Here is a 20,901-nt window from a genome sequence, read left to right as displayed (position 1 = left end):
AGAGTACGGAGAGAGAGAAAGCAAGCGTGGGCAGATGAGCCGCAAAGCGTATTCCGACGGCAAGAAGGAGAACGAGGAGGAGAGCGAGGCAGTGATCACGCTCTATCGGTGCGGTAGAGGTCTGCAGCAGCTCGAGAGGTGCTCACGGCTGCTCTCAGCACAGCAGCGCGGCCCTTTCGAGAAGAGCGAGAGCTCCAGAGCTCTGGTCGTCCTCATCGCACTTGTCGTCCGTCTCGCCTGTCTCCCACCACCGCTTCCGCGCCAAGCGGGACAAGCACCTCCGAGCGAGCCAGCACCACGCCTCTGCGCTCTGCTCGAGCAGATGGCCGCCCCACCGAGCGCGTCGTCGTCGCGCCCACCGCCCGCGTCGTCGTTCGTCCCTCCACCCCGCCTCGTCAACGACCTCGCGGCCCTGCGCGACCCAGCCCGCGTCTCAGACGAGCTGTGGCAAGATGTCACCGAGGAGAGCGTCTTGTGGCTCCTCTCGCTCGCGCCGTCGGCGTCCTCCTCGTCGACCACCGCACCGCCGTCGGCCAAGGGCAAGGAGCGCGCCCGCATCGACGACGACGGCGTTGCGCTCGACGAGGCGCTCGTGCACTGGTACTGCGGCGCGAGGGGCGCGGGAGGGTGCTGGGAGCCGGCGACGCTGTGCGTGCGCCTGCTGGGCATGAAGCGGCTCAACCAGGTGGCGGATTGGCGCGACCAGTTCGAGCGGTACGTCCTCATTTCTCTCTCTCTCTCTCGTCATCTCTGCGTGCCTACCCGGCGCGGCGAGAAGGGCCGCCGCGCCAAGGCGAGAGTGCGCCGCCTGTCCTTGGTCGGAAACTGACCTCGCTCTGCCCACCCTCGTTTCCTCTTCGCGCAGGCTCATGCAGACGTGTCCGGCATGCGTCGAGGCGTATCAGCGCTCAAAGCGGGAGTTCCGCGGCAAGTACGTCCCGCCTCCCTGTCACCCTCCCAGGCCACCCTCGCGTTCTCGGAGATTGACATCGACCGACTCGCCCTCGTCGCAGCTACCTGCGGCACTACAAGCCCGAGAAGTCGATCGAAACGTTCTCGAAGGGCGTCGAGGCCATCGAACTGTCGAGCGTGCTCACGTCGTTCGCCGCCGCCGGGTTCGACACCCCGCCAACCTCGCCGTCCGACTCGCCGTGGCGACCCGCTCGATCCGCCTCACTCGCCCACGTGCCTCTCGCCATCGTGCAGAACGTGCTCGTCAACTCGAGCATTTTCGAGAACGACGACGTCCTCGAGATGCTCCTGTCGGGCCTTCCCCTCCCTCAACCTCTTCCCCTCCCTCGAACGCCGTCCGCCGGCCTCCTCGCCCTGCGCCTCCACCACTCTCGCCTCTTGCGCGAGTTTTCCGACCTGCACCTCTCGCGCTGCACCAAGCAGCCGGCCTCGCTCGAGTACCAGCGACGAGCGCTCGGCCCGGTCCTCGACTCGCACCTCGGCGTCCTCGCGAGTCGAGATCGCGGCGAGGTCGGCGCCCCCACGGGCATCCGCATGCTGTACACGGACCAGCGTCGCGACTTTATGGACGGCGTCGCGGCGTGCCTGCGGGTCCTGTCGGGCGAGGCGATCCGGGACCACCTCGTGCGCCGAGCAACGTCGCTCGCCGCGTCGCTCGACGTCGTCCACCTCGTGTGCGCGCACCTCAGCGACGCCGGCGACCACCTCGAGTCGGTCCTCGCGAGCTTCAAGGTCCTCCTCGAGCGGCTCGGCGCCCATTTCTGGTCCGTCGGCGACGACAAGTACGAGGAGGTCGTGCTGCACGCCATCCTCGACAACCCCGAGCTGCACGACGCGTTCGAGTCGGACCCGCACCTCCTCGCGTCCGGCTCGAGCGGCCCCCTCGACTCGCCCTGGCTCGACTGGCTCGCGCCCTTCCTCCTGTCGGTCGCCCACTCGCCCGCCCTGTTCACCAACTCGCTCGCCCTCATCGCGTCGACTTTCCTCGACCGCCTCCAGCAGTCGCGGTTCGAGGCCGTCGCGCGCACTCGAGCGCTCCAAGTCGCGCTCGCCCTCCTCACCGACGTCTTCCTCGCGCCCTCGGCCGCCCCGACCCCGACCTCGTCAGCCGCCGACCTCGTCGCCGCCGCGCCGCGGTACCCTCACGCCGCCGCCGCCGCCAAGGTGCTCGACTTGCACGCGGCGACCGTCGCCTCGTTCGCCTTCTCGGCGACCTTCCTCGGGCCCGAGTGGGCCGCCGCGTCCGAGGCGGCGCGCACGTTCGTCGCCGGCCTGGCGAGGCGCGACGGCAAGGCGATCGCGCGCGCCGTGTACCAGCTCGCGACGTTCGCGCAGCAGCACACCGAGCGCGAGCGGCGCGAGCGCAAGCGGCTGCAGCGCATCGCTGCCGGCGACGAGGCGGCCAAGAAGGAGCGCGAGTTGCCACCAGTTCGCCCGCCGAGGGTCGTCGCGTACGCCAAGGCGCTGTGGGACCAGGCGTACGCGACGGTGCGCGAGGGCGACACGCGCGGCACGGCCATCCTCGTCCAGGGCGTCGCGGCGACGGCCCAGTTCGAGAAGCTCACGAGCCGGTCGTGGTACGTCAAGGACCTCGTGCGGCCCCAGATGAAGGCCGTCAACGACGCCCTCGCCGCTGTGCGCGACCCGATCGTCGACCTCGTCATGCAGCTCGCCGACGAGCCGCCGCCTGTCCTCCTCGAGTTCCTCGACCGCCCCAACATCGTCCAGCACATGATCTCGCTCCTCCTGTCGCCCGTCGAGGCGGTCCACAACACGGCCCAAGGCCTCGTCAAGCAGGCGTTCGACGCGACGACCCGTCGAGACGTGTTCCACCACCTCATGGCCAAGTGGCCCGAGGCGACGCTCAAGGGCCTCGCCGGCGCCCTCCAGCTGTTCCAGACGAGCGCCAAGAACCTGCCCGAGGCGTGCGGCATAGCCAAGCGCCTCGTACGGTGCCTGTCGGACGCGCTCGACGTCCTGTGCGACAAGACCGACGGCCTCCTGCGCGATCCCGACTTCGTGCGCCGCGGCCGCGACTTTCGCCTCCAGACCAAGCTCGTCGCCCTGTGGAAGCTCATGGGCGAGGCCCTCGCGCTCCTGTTCCGCCGCACGCCCGACTGGGCCGTCTTCTTCCAGAACGACGAGATGACCGAGTGGATGCGCGACGCCATCCTGTTCGGCGCCGACATGCTCGACCAGTTCCGCGTCCTCGAGACGGTTATCTCGGGCCAGTCGCTCGACCGGTTCGCCACGTCGTCGTCAAACGGCGCCGGCGCCGGCGCCGACCCGGGCTCGCCGACCAAGGGCAGCAGCACCAAGGAGTCGCACATGGCCGAGAGCATGATCAGCGCCCTCGCCGACCCGCTCGAGGACCTCATCGCGTGGCTCCGCCTCAATGACGAGGACCTCCTCACGCACGCCTTCAACCTCGTCCTGCGCATGGTCGCGCGCTTCACCCGCTCGCGCATCGCGCTCCGCGACACGATCGCGGCCAAGTTGCGGCGCATCGCCGACAAGCCGGCGGCGGGCACGGCGCAGGACAGCGAGAAGCGCTCGACCATCCTGCGCGAGGGCGAGCTCCTCCAGCTGCGCGAGGCGATCGAGGACAACGAGGACGCCGCCCGGCGCCGCAAGGAGGGCGGCAGGCGCGCCGAGATCCTCGAGCTGAGCGACGACGAGGCCAAGCTCGGCGTGGCAGGTGCGCCGTCGTCGTCGTCGTCGGCGTCGAGCCTGCGCGTCAAGGGCAACGTGACGACGTCGTCCGGCCCCGTCCAGTCCAAGCTCCCGTTCCCGACGCTCCCCGGTCGTGCACCGCCGACGAGCAGGAAGCAGCCTCGTCGGTCCGTGCCAGTCGCACCGCGAGCCCGAGGCGTCCCGTGGACGACCTACTCGTCCAAGAAGGCCGACGAGTCCGAGACCGAGTCGTCCGAGGACGAGGACGTCGTGCGAGGCGCCGACGGCAAGAAGCTCACGGGCCTCGCCCTGCTCGCCAAGGACCAGAAGCCGTCGATCCGCAAGCCGCAGCAGGAGAGCCGTCGCGGCGTCGTCATGCTCGGCATGCGGGACGAGGACCGGCGCGGCGGGTTCAACCCGCGCTCTCGCGGCGCCGGCGCGCTCAACGGCCGCACGCAGGAGGACCGCCAGGCGATCCGGGCGGCGCGGCTCCGCTCGGCGCAGGACCTGTCGCGGCTCCACCGCGCCATCCTTCAGTGGGACCCGGCGTGCGAGGACGACGTGCCGCCCAACGTCGACCTCACGTCCCGTCCCGGCGGCGCCTTCAAGTCGGCGCGCGACTACTTTGCCGCGTTCGAGCCCCTCCTCGTCACCGAGTGCTGGGAGCAGGTGCGCCAGGCCAAGCTCGAGTCGCGGCAGGACGCCCAGATCCTCCAGGTCGACGTCGCCGGTCGCCAGTCGGTCGACGACTTTATCGACGTCTTCTGCACTGTCGCCCACTCGCAAGTGCGCGACCGCATCTTCTTCGGCGAGACCGACCTCGTGTGGCTGCGGCAGGGTCCTCGCCAGATCTACGCCAAGATCCAGTCGTCGAACCGCAAGCGCGAGCACATCGAGCTCACGCTGCGCTGTCACCTCGGCAACGACGTGCACGGCGCTGGGTCGGGCCTCGTCGGCCGCACCAGGTGGGAGCTCGTCAAGCTCGCCAAGTCCGTCCCACCCCGTCCTCTTTCTCTCGCCCATCCTCCTCGTACTCTCGTGCGACCTACTGACTCTCTCTCTCTCTCCCCGACTCACAGCTTGAGCACCGTCTCGCGCGAGTACGCTGCGCTCCAAGCGCTCGAGTTCATCGACCTGTGCGGCGACATCCTCGACCCTCGACCGCCAGCAGCCCTCGGCGCCGACGCCCGCACCATCGAACAGCACGTCAAGGCGTACAAGGTCAACGAGCCGCAGGCGGTCGCCATCCACGGCGCGCTAAGGACCAACGGGTTTAAAAGCCTTATATATTCTTTTTTTTCTTATAAAACTTAAAACCTTAGAGGCTATTTAAGTTGCTGATTTATATTAATTTTATTGTTCACGGTACCGGCAAGACGAGCACGATCGTCGGCCTCGTCGGCGCCTTTGTCGACTCGCGCCCCAAGGTCGCCGCGCCCATCAGCGTCGGCCGCCCGACCGCGCCTGGCGAGATCCCGCCCGTCGCCAAGATTCTCCTGTGCGCGCCGAGTAACGCCGCCGTCGACGAGGTCGCCAAGCGCCTCAAGGAGGGCGTGCGCCTCATGGACGGCTCGCTGTACGTGCCCAAGGTCGTCCGCATCGGCGCCGACTCGTCGATCGACATCGCCGTCAAGGACGTCTTTATCGACGAGCTCGTCGAGAGCGCCCTCAGCGGCACCAAGTCGTCGGCTGGGTCGTCGGACGCACAAGCGCGCATGCAGTCGATGCGCGCCGAGATCGACACGTTGCGCGGCGAGCGCGACCTCAAGCGCCTCGAGATGGACTCGGTCGTCAGCAACGACTTCAAGCGCGGCGAGCTCAACCTCGAGCTCAAGAAGATCAAGTCGCGCCTGTTCGAGCTCCAGCAGCGACTCGACAGCGAGCGCGACAAGGCGCAGCAGTCGCGGCGCGCCATGGACGCCGAGCAGCGCAAGATGCGCCTCAAGATCCTGTCCGAGGCCGACGTCATCTGCTCGACGCTGTCCGGCGCAGGGCACGACTACATGTCGCAGCTCCCGTTCGACTTTGAGACGGTCATCATCGACGAGGCGGCCCAGTCGGTCGAGCTCAGCTCGCTCATCCCGCTCAAGTACGGCTGCACTCGCTGCATCCTCGTCGGCGGTGCGTCCCCTCCCCCTCTCTCTTGCCCTCCTCCTTCTCTCTCTCTCTCTCTCTCTCTCTTCTCGCCATCATCGTCGAGACGAGCCGGGACCTGACCTGCCCTCGACCGACTGTGCACGGACCCCTCGCAGATCCGCTCCAGCTCCCGCCGACCGTCATCTCGAGCGTCGCCTCGCGTGGCGGCTACGACCGCTCGCTCTTCGTGCGCGTCATGCAGCGAGGCCCGCAGGCGGTCCACCTCCTGTCGATCCAGTACCGCATGCACCCCAACATCTCGGCGTTCCCGTCGGCGGCCTTTTACCAGTCGCGGTTGACGGACGGGCCCGACATGGACAAGAAGACGCTCCAGCCGTGGCACGCCAACGCCCTGTTCCCGCCGTACGCCTTCTACCACGTCCAGGGCCAGGAGCAGACGGGCCGGTACCACTCGTTCACCAACCCGATCGAGGCGGCGACGGCGCTCGCCATGTACGAGCGCCTCAAGCGCGACTACCCGTCGATCGACTTTGACTACCGCGTCGGCATCGTCACGCCGTACAAGGGCCAGGTCGGCGAGCTCAAGCGCCAGTTCCGCCAGCGGTTCGGCGAGGACATCCTCACCAAGATCAGCTTCAACACGGTCGATGGCTTCCAGGGCCAGGAAAAGGACATCATCATCCTGTCGTGCGTCCGAGGCGGCTCGACCGACAAGGGCGTCGGCTTCTTGGCCGACACGCGCCGCATGAACGTCGCCCTGACGCGAGCGCGGTCGTCGATCTGGATCCTCGGCGACTCGAACAAGCTGCGCTTCAACCAGTACTGGGGCAAGCTCGTCGCCGACGCCGAGGCAAGGAGCATGTTCCGCAAGGTGCGTCCTGCCTCTCTCTCTCTGTCTCTCTAGCTGCGGTAGCCGGAACTGACTCAGCCTTTCGCCCTTTCTCGCACAGGCCGACGCCAACGTCTTCCGCTCGGCGGCCTTTGCTCCGCCCGTCGTTCGTGCTGCACCTGCACCCGTCGTCAAGTCGCACGCCGCCCCTCTCGAGACGTCGTCGGCGTACGACCCTTCGCTCGGCGCCGCTTATTCTCGCCGCCCCGGCGCGACCGTCGTCGCCCACCCGGGCGACCTCAAGCGCCCTAACGGCGCTGTCGCCGCAGGAGATGCGTCCGGGCCGGTCAAGAAGCCCAAGCTCGAGGACGGCGAGGTCGAAGAGCGCAAGCCTGCCCTCCCGGCCGGCCTGCACGCCCTCCCGCGGCGCGCGCTTCCCGGGCGACCGGCGCCTGCTCCTGCAGCGGGTGCGGCTTCAGGGTCTGGTGCGTCGGGCGCACCTGCGCCGCCGAGGCCGACGACGACGGTCGTCAAGAAGAAGGCGCCGCCATCGCTGTTCGTGCCGAAGAAGCGCCCGCCGCCCAAGTAGCTCTCCCTCCCTCCTCTCCTCTCCTTTCCTCTCTCGCCTCTTACTCGTGCCCTCCCTGTGTACCCCTCACCGTACCCGTGTCTTTTCTCTCGCAAACTCGCAACCCCTCCTCGTCCTCGTACCGTCCCTCTCGCAACTTGCACTTTCTCCCGCGCGTGTCCTTCGTTCACGCAGAGAGTTCGACGAGCGCCGCAAGCTCGTCACACAAAGAGAGACACAGAGAGGAACGTCAAGCTGCCGATGCAAGCCCTCCTGAAAAAGCCATCCGACGAACGACACAGAGCCTCCTCGCTCTCCTGCTCCTGGCGACGCACGGCCCGACGCGCCCGCTCAAGCCTCCTCGCCGCTCGTCTTGACGTCCTGCACGCCGCTCGTCGTCCCGTTTGCGCCGCTCGTCGAGCCCAGCTTCGCGTCCTGCGCGTCGTCGAGGCGCTCGGCCGAGTACTGCGTGCGCGAGGGAAGGGCAAGAGGGGTGGCGGGCGCTGGATAGTGTCAGTGCGGGTTCGTGCTGCGTCTTGCCGAGAAGAAGACGCGACAGGACGAGGAGGGAGAGGGCGTACCCAGGCCCAGAGGAGCATGCTCTTGAGCTCGAGGACGTCCGGGCACCACAGGCTCTTGGACTTGGTCTGCGCGTGAAACTCGTCCGACACTGCGGGCACGACGACCTCATGCGTCAGGGCCGACTCCTCAAGCTATGGCTCGACCCTCGTCGGGACGACGAGCCTCGAGAGAGAGCGAGACAAAGGGAGAGAGGGGGACCGTGCACGACGCACACTTCCAGCACCGGGCGACGTTCTCGACGCTGACAAAGTCGGTCGCGACCTTTATGCAGTTGCTCAGGTTGCACACCTGGTGGGCGCACCCGGCGGGGATAAAGACGGCCTCGTTCGGGCGCTGCAGGATGCGGAACGAGCGCACGCCGTGCGACGCGAGGAGGGCGGCGCGCAGCGGGGCCGAGAGGAAGATGCGCTGCGTGTGGATGGGGCTGGGAAGGGAGACGCGAGACGAGAAGGGAGCGGGGCAAAGAGGAGGGAGGGAGGAGGAGGAAGAGGTCAGTCGAGTTTAGGAAGGTCGCGAAGGCGAGAGCGAGGCGAGGACGCACTCGTCGACCTTCTTGCGCGCCTCGTCGGCGTCCTTGAAGCCCTCGAGCTTGGCGATGTGCCCGTAGAGAAAGTCGCGGATCTGCTCGAGGCGAGGAGGACGAGGAGGACTGGTCAGTCAACGGGCTTGACGGCGCGCAAGGGCACGAGGCGAGTACGAGCCGGCCCACGAGCCGACTCGCATCGACTGAAAGGGGACAGGAGGAAAGGAGACGGACCTTGTCGGCGTCCTCGGCGGCGTACAGGTCCCAGATGGCGACGCCGGGCAAGCCATCGGGCATGTCGCTCGCCCACATGAGGATGTTGACGGCTGCGGCGAGGTCGAAAGCATGTCAGGGCCGTGATCGAGGAGGACGACAAGGGGAAAGAGGGAGGAGAGGGCGCACCGTCGGCGACGTCCTGCAAGACGACGTCAGAGAAGGATGGTCAGTGCCGCCTCGACGAGCGGGCAGGACGAGCCCATGTGACGGCGCCGTATGCTCACCACTGTGCGCAAAGATCCCGACGCATCAAGTCAGTGTCGACCTCGAAAAGAGCCGGGCCGGCCTGACGAAGGAGCGAAAACCTGCCGACGCACTGTGCAGCTTGGTCGACCCGTTGCCGCCCTCGCCGTCGTCCGAGATCTCCGAGAAGTAGCCTGCGGCGACGAGGCGAGGACGAGTCAGTGACTGTGACGGCGACGGTGAGGCGGGACTCGCGTCGAGGCTGCCGAAAAAGGCCTGCGAGGCCTGAGCGCGAGTCCTCCTCGTCGCGCCCGCCCGGGCCCGCCCTCGCCGCACAGACGCACGACGCCCCGAAAGAAGGACGAGAGAAAGAGGCCCGCCGCGACGCACCCTTTGGGCCCAAGTCGGGCGGGTTGGCGTTGACGGGCACGTGCGCCGAGATGTTGAGGACGCCGTCGCGACGCGTGATGGCGCCGGCGGGGAGGACGTCCATGAACTGCGAGAGGTGCGGGGCGGGGCATGGGGCGAGAGAGAGGGGAAGGAGGAGGGGAGCGAGGAGGGCAGAGGAGAGGGGAAGAGAGGTCAGTCGGGCTTGGTGGAGAGCGGCTCGAGGGTCGCCGACGACGCCGACGCAGCGATCGGTTCGACCGAGACGACAGGTCGAGGAAGAAGGACGACGGGAGGGTGGGCGAGAGGGATAGAGGGAGCTCACGTCGTGCCATAGCTCGGGGTACTCGCGAAAGTCCTTGGCGGCCGGCCAGTCCTGCGCGGCGCGAATCCGTCGTCGAACGACAGTCAGTAACGACGCACATACTGACGCCGTAGGAGAGAGAGGGAAGAGGTCGGGCGCACCTTGATCTTCTCCGATTTGAACCTCGCCTCGGCCTTCCTCGCGCCGGGACCCTCCTCCTCGTCTCTCCAGCCCTCTCCCGGCCGCTCCCCCTCCTCCTCCTCCTCCTCCTCCTCCTCCTCCTCGCCTGCCTCTCCCTGCCGCTCCCCACCCTCCCGCACCGCCCCCTCCCTGCCCGAGCGCCGGCCCGCCTTGCCGAACCCAGCAAAGAACCGGCCGACGGTCGTGTGGCGCTCGTCGTCGCGCGTGTTGCTCCCGACCGTGCACGGGCGGTCGCCGTACGCGGCGTCGTCGCGCGTGTTGCTCCCGACCGTGCACGGGCGGTCGCCGTACGCGGCGGCGAGGAAGGCTGGGGACCAGGGGAGCGCGGGGAGGCCGTGTGTCGCGGGTGGGGCGGCGGGAGCGGCGGCGGGAGGGAGCGAGGAGGACGAGGAGGAGGGGAGAGGGTCGGTGCGCTGCGGGGCGTCGCTTGACGGGGCTGACGGCGAGGTGGCGGTGGCCGCGACGGCGGTTGTCGGGGCCGACGTCGTGGTCGAGGTGGCGGTGGACGACGAGCGCTCGAGGACCTCGAGGTCGACGAGGATCGGCTCGCCGCGCGCCCACAGCTTGCGGAACAGCGCCTCCTGCGACAGGCGGCCCGGCGGAGCGTCGTCGTCGCGCTCGTCGCTCTCGCCCGCGGCCTCGCTCCCACCGCCCTCGCCGTTGACGCGCGGCGCAGCGGCGGCGCGGCGCCAGCCCTCGTCGAGCCGCGGCGGGACGAGCCCGGCGCCGAGCCTGACGGACGGCCTGCCGCGCTCGGCCTCGCGCTCGCCGCCGCTCGTAACCCTGTGCCGCTCGACCCACGCGTCCCACTCTTCCTCGCCCGCCCGTGCCCGCTCCTCCTCCTCCCCCTCCTCCTCCTCCTCCTCCTCCTCCTTCTTCTGCTGCGCGGCAGCGCCGTGCTGCGCGACCCAGCGCTCCATGGCGCCCTGCACGCGCCTGAGCTCGCGGGCCGGGATGCGCGCGAGCGGCACGAGGTCGTCGAGCGCGTGGCGCGCGACGGGCCGCGCTGCCTTGCACCGCGTGAGCTTGTCCTCGCGCGCCGCCGTGCCCTCGTCCTTGTCGTCCTCGCCGCCTTCTCCCGCCCCCGCTGCCGCCGTCGCCGCCGCCGCCGCGCGAGCCGCGAGCGCCCCGAGTGCGGCCCCGCACGCGAGGCAGTACTCCCTGCCGCACCTGGTGCAGATCCAGCTCCCGCTCAAGACGGCGGCGTTGCAGCCATCGCACGTGGTGCGGGTCGCGAGGGTGCGTCGCGCGACGCGGGCGCAGGTCGGGAGGTGGGCGTGGGCGAGCTCGAGGGCGAGGTGGGCGGGGAGGTGGGTCGCGGCGGTGGTGCGGAGGAGGTGGGCGTGGTGAGGGGTGAGGGGGCTGTTGAACGAGGGAGGGGCGGCGGTCGACGTCGGGGCGGTGAAAGTCGGCGCCGAGGAGGAGGAGTTCGAGTAAGAGGAGGCGGCCGGCGCGGCGCCGAGGGGGAACACGGGCCGCTCGTCATCGCCGTCGTGCGCGTCGACGAAAGCCGGGTACGGTTGTGGGCGCTCGTCGCGGTCGAGCGGGAAGGACCTGAGGCCGACAAAGGCGCAGGTGAAGCCCGAGTGGCGGCTCGTGCACGCCTGGCACTTGAGCGGGGCCGTGAGGAGGGGCTTGAGCGGGTGCGAGGCGCGCGCGGTGCAGCACTGGACGTCCTGGACGAGGTAGCCGTAGGCGCCTGTGGAGGTGGTGCGCGTGAGTCGGTGCTTGGGCGAGGGAGAGAGAGAGAGAGAGGGGACGGACCGTTCTTGACGCGCTCGAGCTCGTCGGCGGCGTCGTGGTCGGCGGGTGGGTGAGGCTGCTCGATGGCTGCGTCGAGTGCGGCTGTGGCAGTGGACCCGGCGAGCGAGAGGGCGAGGGGCGAGTGGGGGTGACGAGGCGGTGAAGGTTTCGGGTCGAGGGTGCGGCGGCGCTTTGTGGGCGAGTGCGAGGCCGTGTCGAGTGTCGGTGGTGGTCTCGGCGAGGCGCTCACTGGGGAGCGAGTTGAGCGAGCGAGGGACTCGGAGGGGAGCGTGTCAGGTGGGTCGTCTCGCGAGCCGTTGGTGGGCGGGTGTGGGTGGACCATGGCGAGTTGGTGTTCCCAGCTCGGTGGGGGTGCACCTCTCGCAGGGGCGGGAAGCGGTGAGGGAGAGAGAGGTCTAGAGACGACCGCCGACTTGATCTCCCTCGTCCTCCCGTCCTCGCTCGCCCACTCGACGACGACGAGCATGGCCTCGAAAGCACCACCACCACCACACCACCGACTTCTGCACACCCTCGTCCCGCTCACGGCGTTCCACCCAGTGCGCACCGCGTCCCACTCGTCGCTCCACTCGCTCGTCGCATTTGCCCTGTCGCACCTCGCCCACCCCTCGTGCGACCCCTTGGTCCTGCACACCCTCCCTCCAACCACCGACCAACTCGACCCGGCAGTCGCAGCCCTCCCGAAACTCGTCTCGCTCCACCAACTCGTCCTGCGCACCTCGACCACCCCCTTGCACTCGTACACCCTCGTCGACTCGTTCGAGCGCCACAACCTCGCACCTCCTTTTTCTACCACGACCACCGACGACGACGACGAACGCGAGCAGATGCGCCAGGACTTGGTCGCCCTCGACTGGCTCTCGGCCCGCGCAGGCTCGAACCGCAGGTCCGTCCCCTCCTCTCTCTCTCTCTCTCTCTCTCTTCCTGTGGGTCACCTCCCTGACCCTCCTCGCAACCCCGCAGACCCCGCCGCAAACACACGCCCCTCATGCTCATCGTCGTCTCGCCCGTCCCCCTCGCGCTCCCCTCCTCGTTCACGTGCGTCGCCTTTCCCTCCCGCCCTCTCTTTCCTCTCGCCGGCACACCAGAGACCTGACACTCCCCCGTGTGCCCTCCGCGACAGCCACCAACCCCCACCACGCCCCTCGCGTAGCGCCAAACGCGCACTCAAGCGCCCGGCGCCTGCGCCTCCCGCGCCTGCACCACCAGTGCCACCAGCACCAGCTGCGACAGCGGCCGACGGTGGGGCGGACGAGGGCGACGAGCCTGCAGGCGAGGACGAGGGCGCGGCTGCGGCGGCAGCAGGGCCGGACGAGGCGAGGAGGAAGCGCCGCAAGAGGCGGCGCGGCAAAGGTGGCACAGCGGGTGCAGCGAGCGAGGGCGGCGTCAAGGGCGAGAGCAAGGGCAAGAGCAAGGGCGAGGGCAAGGGAGGAGGGAGCTAGGCGAGCGGCATGGACGTAGATGCGGCGTCGGGCGCGTGAAGAGCAGACCAAGGAGCGCAACTAGGACCCTTTCGCTCGCTCACTTGCTCGAGCGGGCTCTTGCCTCGATGACCCGGCGAGCTGTACAGTCTGCGTCTCTCGACAACGAGAGCTTGAAAGATAGAGAGAGAGCGCGATACAGCGAGCGCTACGTCGAGCGCTCAAGCCTCCCCCGACCTCCCACCCGGTCAAGCGCACCCGGCCCCGTCCCTCGCCTTGCCCGCCTGCGCCCCCTTCCCCCACTCACACCCTCCCCCTCTCCCTCCCCGTCACAGGCCCCACGCCCCCACCGCGCCCGTACCGCCCCGGGTCCGCCACGAGGCCCGGAGCGCCCCTCGCGGCCGCAACGACGTGCGCCGCGCGCTCGCGCGCCGTGCCCGACCGGCGCGCCATCGAGTCGGCCGTCGTGGACGCTGAGAGGGCCCGACAGCGCGCGAGGCCCGGTGAGGCCCAGTCGAGGTCGGGCGGGGCGTGCGAGGGCGGGGCGGGCGCGGGCGAGGGCAAGGAGCCGCTCGCCGGGTCGTCCGGCGCAGGCGGCAGCGCCTCGAGGGACGGGCCGGCCGGAGCCGTCGCCGTGTCGTCCGTCGCCGCTGAGCACGACGAGCGCGAGCGCGCCGGGCCGCCTGGCGAGGGCATGTCGCTCGACGGGGCGGCGCTCGACGTCGGCACGAGCTCGGGCTTGGGCTCGGGCTCGGGCTTGAGCTCGAGGGAGGGCGGCGCGAGGCCGTGCGGGTCGCCGACGCTCGCCGCGGGCGCGAGAGAGCGCTCGACAGGCTCGCAGGCGCCGCCGCCGCCGCCCTGAGTCGCGCACGTATACGCGCTCGACGACGGCGCGCTCGACGCGCTCGTGTAGTACACGTGGCGGCGGAGCACGGGACGGTGCGGCTGCTCGGCGCCAGGGCCGCGCTCGGCGTCCTCGTCCTGCTGCTCCTGTTCATCCTCCTGCTGCTTCTGCGGCGCCGGCTCGATGTCGAGCTTGCTGCTCGCGCGCGGCAGAACGACGCCGCTCGCCGTCGAGCTCGCGAGCGCGCTCGTGCTCAACTTGGGCGACGACGACGACGACGACGGGCCCGAGACGACGAGCTCGGCGGCCGGCTCATTGGCGAGGCGAGCGACCCTGCGCTTGAAGCGCGCCGGAGCGTACACGAGGTGCGGCGCGCAGCTCGCCGCCTCGAGGATGTGCGCCGCGCGGCCCAACGCCTCCGTCGAGCGCTGCGCCATCGCGCTGCCCATCGACGGCGGGAGCGGCGGCGCGAGGCGCGACGAGACGGCGACGCCCTCGGTCACGGTCGGGAGGAGCGACTTGCCCGACGCTCGGGCGGGCCCGCCCTCGCCGCCGCTGCTGCCGCTGCCGCCGGGGTCCGAGCCCGAGCGCGTTGGCGACGGGCGCACCGAGCGCGTCGGCGACGGGCGCACCGAGCGCGTGCCCTCGCTCGAGGTCGGCGGCGTCGGCGTCCAGTCCGAGAAGTGCGACGTCAGGCCGCGAGGCGGCGAACGGCCCTCGCGCGCCTGGTGCTGCTCGCCTGCCGGCGCCGGCAGGCGCACGACGATCGCCTCGTCGACTCCCGACTTGACCGACGCCGAGCGCGCCGACCGTCCCGACCTCGCCGAGCGGCCCGAGAGGACCGAGCGCCCGGAAAGGACCGACGGCGCGCCGCTTGACGATGCCGGGTACGGCGACGGGTCCGAGAAGCGCGACACGAGCCCCTGCTGCCACGAGTAGTCCGACTCGGCGAGGCTCGCCGTTTGCGACAGCGGGCGCAGCGTGAGGTCGCGCCCGCCCGGGGTCGTCGCCGGGGGCAGGTACAACGTGACGCTCGCCGGCACGCTCGCGAGCTGCACACGAAGGTGACGCGGCGGGCGCGGCGGCTGCTCGGCGGCGGCGTGCTGCTGCTGCGCGGGCACGGGGTCGCTCATTGTGCACGTGCCCGTACTCGGCGTGCCGCTGCTGGTGGCGGGCGTGCCGCTGCCGCACGCGGTCCCGGTCGGGCTCGGCTGGTGCAGCGGCATCGAGATGACGAGCTCGGCAGGCGACTCGTCGCCGACGTCGTTGTCGAGGACCTGGAGGAGGGCGGGCGCGGGTGCGGGCGTCGTCGGCGAGCTGCCCGAGATGGACTCGAGCGTGTCGACGCGGCTCGAGAAGCTGAGCGTGCGCGAGGGGCGCGTCGGGAAGTCGAGCGGTACAGGCGACCGGTGCGTCTCCTGGTACGAGTGCAAGGCATGGTATGACGGCGAGGAGGCGACGACGGGGGACGACGGCGCCGTCGTGTTGGGCGTCTTGCGCGCGCCAGAGCGGACCGTCGTGGCGGAAGAGGTGCCGATCGAGTCACGCGACGACTTGCTCTTGACCGACGGGGCCGAGGTGGACGGCCGGCGCAGCATGTCCTTGAGGTACGCGCCGCCGAACAGGCGCCCGACGTGCCAGTGCGAGTGCGCCTTGGTCGCCGACTCGCCGAGTGCGTCGACCTGTGACGACTCGTCGGACGAGACGCCGATAGTCGCGCGTGAACCCTCGCCGGTGTCGCCGGCGTGCGACGCCGAGGAAGGCGGTGCGGGGCGACTCGGGGCAAAGGTGCCGGTCGAGACGACGGGGAGGTCGGACGTGGTCGCGGGAGGGTGAGCGGGACGAAGTGGATGCGTTGGAGAGGCCGAGGGCGCGTACAGGTCTGCGCGCGATCAGGGAGAGGCTGAGGGTTAGAGCAAGTCGGGAAGAGGGAAAGGGTGGGCGAGGGCGAGGTCTGGACGCACTGGCGAGCTCGGGCGCCGCGTGCGGGCGCTCGCGGTGAGCCCTCGTCGGCGACGTCCACTGCTGCTGGTAGACCTCGAGCGGGCTGAGCGGGCGACGGTGGGCGGCCGAGAAGCGGGTCGCGGGGTCGTCGCTCAACGGGCGGGCCTTGCGCTTGCCCGTGGCGGCGCTGCCGCTCGCCTGCGGCTCGTAGTAGCTCGTGCCGAGCATCTGGACGGTTCAGATCGGGCTCGAGGCGAGAACGTGGGCGTGGGGAGGAGGGAAGAGGGCGGGCTCGAGGTCGAGGCCGGCCGTGTCGCCGCCGACACGCGTCGTTGAGGGCACACTTGCGGCTCAGCTCGCGCTTCTATTCGCCTCGTTGAGCGTGCGCGTCCTGCTGCCGGTCCCGACGTTGCTGCGGGACAGTGGACGACGGCGAGGTTTGGTCGAGATGAGGACGACGCGGAGTGTGCGACGAGAGGTGCGGCGAGGCGAGAGCTGCACGAGTCGAGCCATCTTTGCGCGTGCTGCCGTTCGACTGCTCGTACTCTCGAGCTTGCGACGAGAGCGCGACGAGGTGCGTCCGCAGCTGGCGCGACGCATCTCGCGCCTGAGCAGCTTTCCAAAGCGTAGTAACGCCCGGAATAGCAACTTCAATACTCAGGGGAGGTCGGCGCCAGCCCCCATCCCCCAACTCTGTCTCATCGCGCTCGCGCTCGTCCGAGGGAGCTCTCTCTCGTCCACAACCAGCGCGAAGCTCCTGCACGCCAGCTCGCCGACTCGAGTGGCCTGCTATGCGCGAGCCCAAGCTCTAGCGCCGCCGCCCTCGCCCTCACGCGCCCATCGCTCGCGCCGCACCGCCAGCTCCCCCTTGTTTCGCCTCGTCCTCCGCCAACACCGCCTCGCATGCTCGCCAAGCTCCGCCGCACCCACGCCCTACCTCCGCCACAGATCCACGAGCCGCCACCAGCCCCGCCGCCGGCCTCGGCGCGCCGCGAGAAGGAGGGACGTTGGCTGAGGTCGATCGGGAGGGCCGGCGGCAAGGCGGCGGGCTCGACGGCGCACGAGGATGCTGCGGCCGGTGCAGGCGACGGTCTTGACGGCGTGAGGGCATCAGCGCCGAGCGTGCGCAGCGCGAGGAGCTCGGGCAGCTTCCGTCGCCTGTTCGGCAGCGACGGCGCGGGCTCGCGCAGCGCGAGTCGAGACGCACGCGACGGCGCCCGTCTGCGTGACGCCGATCGAGCTGGAGCAGAGGGCGCAGGCTCGCTCGCGCCGCCCTCCTCAACCGCGTCCCGCGGGCGCCGAGGCGACCGCTCGGCTCGCCAAGCACCGCACCCGTCGTCCTCGTCGTCCTCGTCGTTCGCCTCGGCCGACGCACGCCCCGGCGGCCAGGACAAGCCCGTATCGCTCGCGCAACGACTGCAAGAGCTCGCCGTCGCCAACGCCGATGGGCTCCTCGATGAGGACGAGTACCGCATCCTGCGCGGGCAGCTGTTCGAGGCGAGCGTCGCGGTCGGGCAGGGCGGCGCAGGGGCGGCGGCGACTGGGCCTACTTCGAGCACGCCCAACTTGGGCGAGGGCCTTCTCGCTGTGCCGAGCTTGCGGCGGATCGAGAACGAGGCGAGGCGAGGTGCGTCCTCGCGCTCTCTCGTTTCAGCTCTGCCGTCGACGCACTTACTGACTCGCTCTGCCTCCACAGCCTCGACGACTTCGACTATCCTGCGACCAGATCTGGACGACCCGCCTCGTTCGCCTGCCTCCGTACCGCCGGCCAGCCTCGTTCCACCTACGACCTCGTCCACCCGCCGCCTCTCGCTCGCGCCTGACTCGCAGCGCGCGCCCTCACTCGCCCAATCGACCCACTCGAAGCGTACCTCGGGCCTGCGTGGGCTCTTCCGCCGCCCGTCGGCCGCCTCGGTGCGCGCCGTCGAGCCTCTCGGCGAAGGCTGGACGCACGTCGCGCCAGTCGCCCTGTCGGCGTCGGGCTCTTCCCCTGTCCTCGATAACCACGCGAGCGTGCAGTCGGCGGGTCAGGCTCGTCGCTCGAGGGCGCCCGTCGACTTGCCGCCCGGCGGGTACTCGACGAACCGCACGCGCTCGATCGGCCACCACCCCGGGCTCGCCTCGTCCGCCTTTAGCTCGGCCTCGTCACCTCGTCTCGTGAGTGCCGCCTCAAGCCCCGAGCTCGTCGGACCCAGTTCCGCCTCGGGCCGGTCCGTGGGGTCGGCAACGACCGCCCGGACCTCGCCCGTCTCGCAGCGGCGCGACAAGTTGCCCCCCTCCTCGCTCGCCGCCTCAACCACGACGCGGTCGCACGCCTCGACGTCGACGTCGGCGCACTACGCCTCGACGCCGCTCCCTCCCCTCCCGAGCGCCCGCGACCCGGCCGCGCTCGTCACGCGCGACCTGAGCGCGCTCGAGCTGCAACGCGAGCTCGACGAGATCGAGGGCGAGTGGGGGAGGGTGCGTCGGGCGTGGGACGCGATGGCGAGGGACGAGGTGCGGCGGTGGGAGGACGAGGTCGGCGTCGAGGTCGTGCGAGGCCTGAGCGGGCGCGCCCTCGTGTCGGCGGACGGGACGACCGGGCTCGGCGGCGACACGGCGGCGCGTCGAAGGCCTGCGGCGCCTCTCTCTCTTTCACCAAACTCGTCATCGCCCGCCTCGTCGACGCTCCTCGAGCTCCCGTCCTTCCTCCTCCCCTCCTCGCCCAGCCTGATCCCGCCCGGCCTTCCCGACGACATCGACCTCGCGACACGCGCCGTCCAACGCCGGGTACGCGAGCTGTACAACCGCCAGGCCGCCACGGACGACAAGTACTCGCGCCGGCTCGACTTTCTGCGCGCGCGACTGAGGGCGGCCGAGATCAGGGAGCGGCTGCGGTGAGGGTGGGTGCAGGTGGTCGTCGGTCGGATGGGCTTGCTGTACAGGGTTCGATTGCTGTTGTGATACGCTATGCACGTCGTTCGAGCTCGTCTGGGTGGGGCGGCCGTCGAGCCGAACGCGAGGAGGCGAACGACCTTCTCGCGCTGTTCCCTTTCCTTTCTCGCCCGACGAGAATTACCGAGAGCGCGCACAGTTGCCAGCAGAGCTAGATAGAGCGAGCCGCAAGTCTGCGTGAGCGGCGAGCGTCGCTTCCTCCCGGAGCTCGCCTCGCGCTCTTCCCGCTTCGCGTCCGAGAGGAGAGGCGCTCGATCGCTCTCAGTGTGACGGACGCGCTCACGCTCGTTCGCTCTCTCTTCTCCTCCACCGCACTCTCGCTCGACCACAGCGCCATGCTCGCCCTGCCCGTGTCGCCGCTCCTCGCAGGCTCGACCTCGACCTCGACGCGCCGACCGTGGCAGCGCTTCACCAAGGACGACCGTGGCCTCGTCGCAGCGGTCGTCGCTGTCGTGCTCCTCATCTTTATCGCGTCGGCCTCGCGCCACCCTGCCGTCGCGACGGTCGCCACAGCCGCGACCGCCTCCCTCGGCCGCCTGCCCGACAGCCTCAAGGCGGCACTGCAGCAGCACGGCCAACGCCCAGTCGTGTGGGCCTCGACGCAGCACGGCCTCGTGCAGAAGTTCTTCGACGCGCCGTTCGACGAGCACCGCGCGACCTTCATCCACGCCGTCGTCCGGAGCGAGAACGACACGTACCGCCGCGAGGACGCCGAGTGGGATCGCTACGTGTCCGTCCCTGTCCATGTCGAGAGTGCGTCCGCCTTCCACTCTCTCTCTCTCGCAGGTGGGAGCCCGTCGAGAACGAGCGCGGCCTGACCCTCGTCCTGTCTCGCGTCGCAGAGCTCCCGTGGTACAACCCGGCGCACCAGATCAAGTCGACGCCGACGGACTTTGTCTCGCACATCGAGTGCAGCCACGCCTTTCTCGGCAAGGTGTACGACACGCGCGCGTTCGAGTCGCACGTCGGCTGGGTCTCGTTTGTCGGCTGCCCGCTCCCTCGCGAGCTCGACGCCGTCCTCGACGCCAATCCGCGCAAGCTCCTCGAGACGACGATCAAGTGGGTCTACAAGGAGGACAAGGGCTCCTTCAGCAAGACGCTCACGCTCAAGGCGCACCACCCCGAGGCCGAGAGCGAGGTGAGCTGCGCCCGGACCTCTCTTTCGCTTCCCTTCCTCTCCTCTCGCCTCGACCTGACCCCTTGACCCGCTCGCAGTTCGGCATCTGCCTGTCGCCCATCTGGGGCCACCTCGACGCTCGTGCGACCCTCGAGTGGCGCGAGAACATGCGCCTGCTCGGCGTCAAGACGGTCCACTGGCACGCGCGCGCGGCCGTCGTCGGCGACTGGGTCGAGCGGTACAACTACGTGACGGGCTCGAGCGACACGTTCATGTACGCGCCGCCGATGAGCCTCGAGACGTACGGCCACCGCAACAACATGGCCGACAACGGGCTTTACGGCGACCAGGTGCGCCTGCCTCGCTCTCTCTTTCGCCTGACCCTCTACTCGACGCGCATCTCGGCTCACTCTCTCCCATGGCCTGGCAGATCGTCTACTACATCTCGTGCAAGTTCCGCTCGCACCAGAAGAACCCGACGCGCTGGCTCGCCCACCTCGACCGCGACGAGGACTTCATGCCCAAAGTCTTTCCCTCGGCCGCTCTCGCCGCCGCCGACTCGCTCGCCCAGCTCTCGAGCACCCTTCCCGAGCACTTTGCGTCGCTCCCCGATGATCTCGGCACGGCGTGCTACGGCAAGAGCTACCACGCCGGCCTGGTCGACGTCTCGAGCCACGTGTCGCCCAAGGTCGCCCACACGCAGCCGCTCGAGCTCGCCTACTACGACCAGGTGAGCGAGCCGTCGCCGAGCGTCAAGTGCATGCACCGCATCAATGCGTACGAGGTCGCCAGCGTTCAGTGCGTCGTCGACGTCCTCCCTCTCTCGCGCGTGCACGGACCTCGCCTTCCCAAGTTGGGCCTCGTCGCTCACTCTGTCTCTCGCGCGCAGCTATGGCGAGCGCTGGTTCCCCGGGTTCCGCTCCGAGCGCTTCGAGAACGGCACCGAGTGGATGAGCGACGCCGTCCCCTTTCGGTTCCTCCACCAGCTCCCTCGGAACGGGCGCCTCACCCTGCCGGACAACTACACGGCGCCCTACGTGCGCGACGACCTCGAGGCGTACCTCGCGCTCCTGTGGGAGACGAGGGAGGAGACGTGGGACAAGCTCGAGTGGGTGTGCGACCAGATCCCGTGCCGCTTCGAGGCGGATGAGGCGTGAGCGAGCGAGCGAGCGAGCGAGGGCGGTCGAGCGGGTTTGAGTAGATCTGACTCTCGAGTGCTCTTCATTATCTTCCTGTCGCACCTCTCAAAGAGAACTCGAGAGCGTGAGAGTGTGTCGTTCAA

General features: G+C 69.8%; 6 protein-coding genes across 6 annotated transcripts; 4 read left to right on the top strand and 2 right to left on the bottom strand.

The window, feature by feature from the left end:
• Nucleotides 1-322: 322 nt before the first annotated feature.
• Nucleotides 323-7,313, top strand: RHOBADRAFT_55149 (uncharacterized protein; the record flags this gene model as incomplete). The annotated part of the gene is made up of 7 exons (XM_018417695.1): nucleotides 323-714; nucleotides 866-931; nucleotides 1,014-4,634; nucleotides 4,725-4,884; nucleotides 5,022-5,766; nucleotides 5,898-6,613; nucleotides 6,693-7,313. 7 exons carry the CDS (start codon nucleotides 323-325, stop codon nucleotides 7,158-7,160), a joined length of 6,168 nt encoding a protein of 2,055 aa, XP_018269449.1. The 3' UTR covers nucleotides 7,161-7,313.
• Nucleotides 7,314-7,490: 177 nt separating this feature from the next.
• On the bottom strand, nucleotides 7,491-11,681 carry RHOBADRAFT_55148 (uncharacterized protein; the record flags this gene model as incomplete). The annotated part of the gene is made up of 12 exons (XM_018417694.1): nucleotides 7,491-7,604; nucleotides 7,721-7,809; nucleotides 7,934-8,145; nucleotides 8,263-8,342; nucleotides 8,479-8,570; nucleotides 8,647-8,659; nucleotides 8,703-8,746; nucleotides 8,838-8,897; nucleotides 9,094-9,199; nucleotides 9,416-9,466; nucleotides 9,715-11,294; nucleotides 11,360-11,681. 12 exons carry the CDS (start codon nucleotides 11,679-11,681, stop codon nucleotides 7,491-7,493), a joined length of 2,763 nt encoding a protein of 920 aa, XP_018269448.1.
• A 142-nt stretch (nucleotides 11,682-11,823) lies between these two features.
• Nucleotides 11,824-12,908, top strand: RHOBADRAFT_55147 (uncharacterized protein; the record flags this gene model as incomplete). The annotated part of the gene is made up of 3 exons (XM_018417693.1): nucleotides 11,824-12,245; nucleotides 12,323-12,397; nucleotides 12,483-12,908. Coding segments are annotated over 3 exons (835 nt in total), but the record flags the coding sequence as incomplete, so codon positions are not given.
• A 175-nt stretch (nucleotides 12,909-13,083) lies between these two features.
• Nucleotides 13,084-15,796, bottom strand: RHOBADRAFT_55146 (uncharacterized protein; the record flags this gene model as incomplete). Its single annotated transcript, XM_018417692.1, has 2 exons — nucleotides 13,084-15,506; nucleotides 15,589-15,796. 2 exons carry the CDS (start codon nucleotides 15,794-15,796, stop codon nucleotides 13,084-13,086), a joined length of 2,631 nt encoding a protein of 876 aa, XP_018269446.1.
• Nucleotides 15,797-16,471: 675 nt separating this feature from the next.
• RHOBADRAFT_45973 (uncharacterized protein) lies at nucleotides 16,472-18,448 on the top strand (the record flags this gene model as incomplete). Its single annotated transcript, XM_018414697.1, has 3 exons — nucleotides 16,472-17,195; nucleotides 17,265-17,725; nucleotides 17,825-18,448. The coding sequence occupies 3 exons, from the start codon at nucleotides 16,472-16,474 to the stop codon at nucleotides 18,446-18,448; spliced, it is 1,809 nt and encodes a 602-aa protein (XP_018269445.1).
• Nucleotides 18,449-18,837: 389 nt separating this feature from the next.
• RHOBADRAFT_55145 (uncharacterized protein) lies at nucleotides 18,838-20,853 on the top strand (the record flags this gene model as incomplete). Its single annotated transcript, XM_018417691.1, has 5 exons — nucleotides 18,838-19,255; nucleotides 19,345-19,640; nucleotides 19,718-19,969; nucleotides 20,050-20,417; nucleotides 20,509-20,853. The coding sequence occupies 5 exons, from the start codon at nucleotides 18,838-18,840 to the stop codon at nucleotides 20,774-20,776; spliced, it is 1,602 nt and encodes a 533-aa protein (XP_018269444.1). The 3' UTR covers nucleotides 20,777-20,853.
• Nucleotides 20,854-20,901: the final 48 nt, after the last annotated feature.

Source organism: Rhodotorula graminis (genome assembly GCF_001329695.1).
Source record: "Rhodotorula graminis WP1 unplaced genomic scaffold RHOBAscaffold_11, whole genome shotgun sequence".
In the NCBI taxonomy this organism is placed as follows: Eukaryota; Fungi; Basidiomycota; class Microbotryomycetes; order Sporidiobolales; family Sporidiobolaceae; genus Rhodotorula; species Rhodotorula graminis.
Note: the sequence above shows the minus strand (reverse complement) of the source record. Positions and strands in the feature narration are given on the sequence as shown.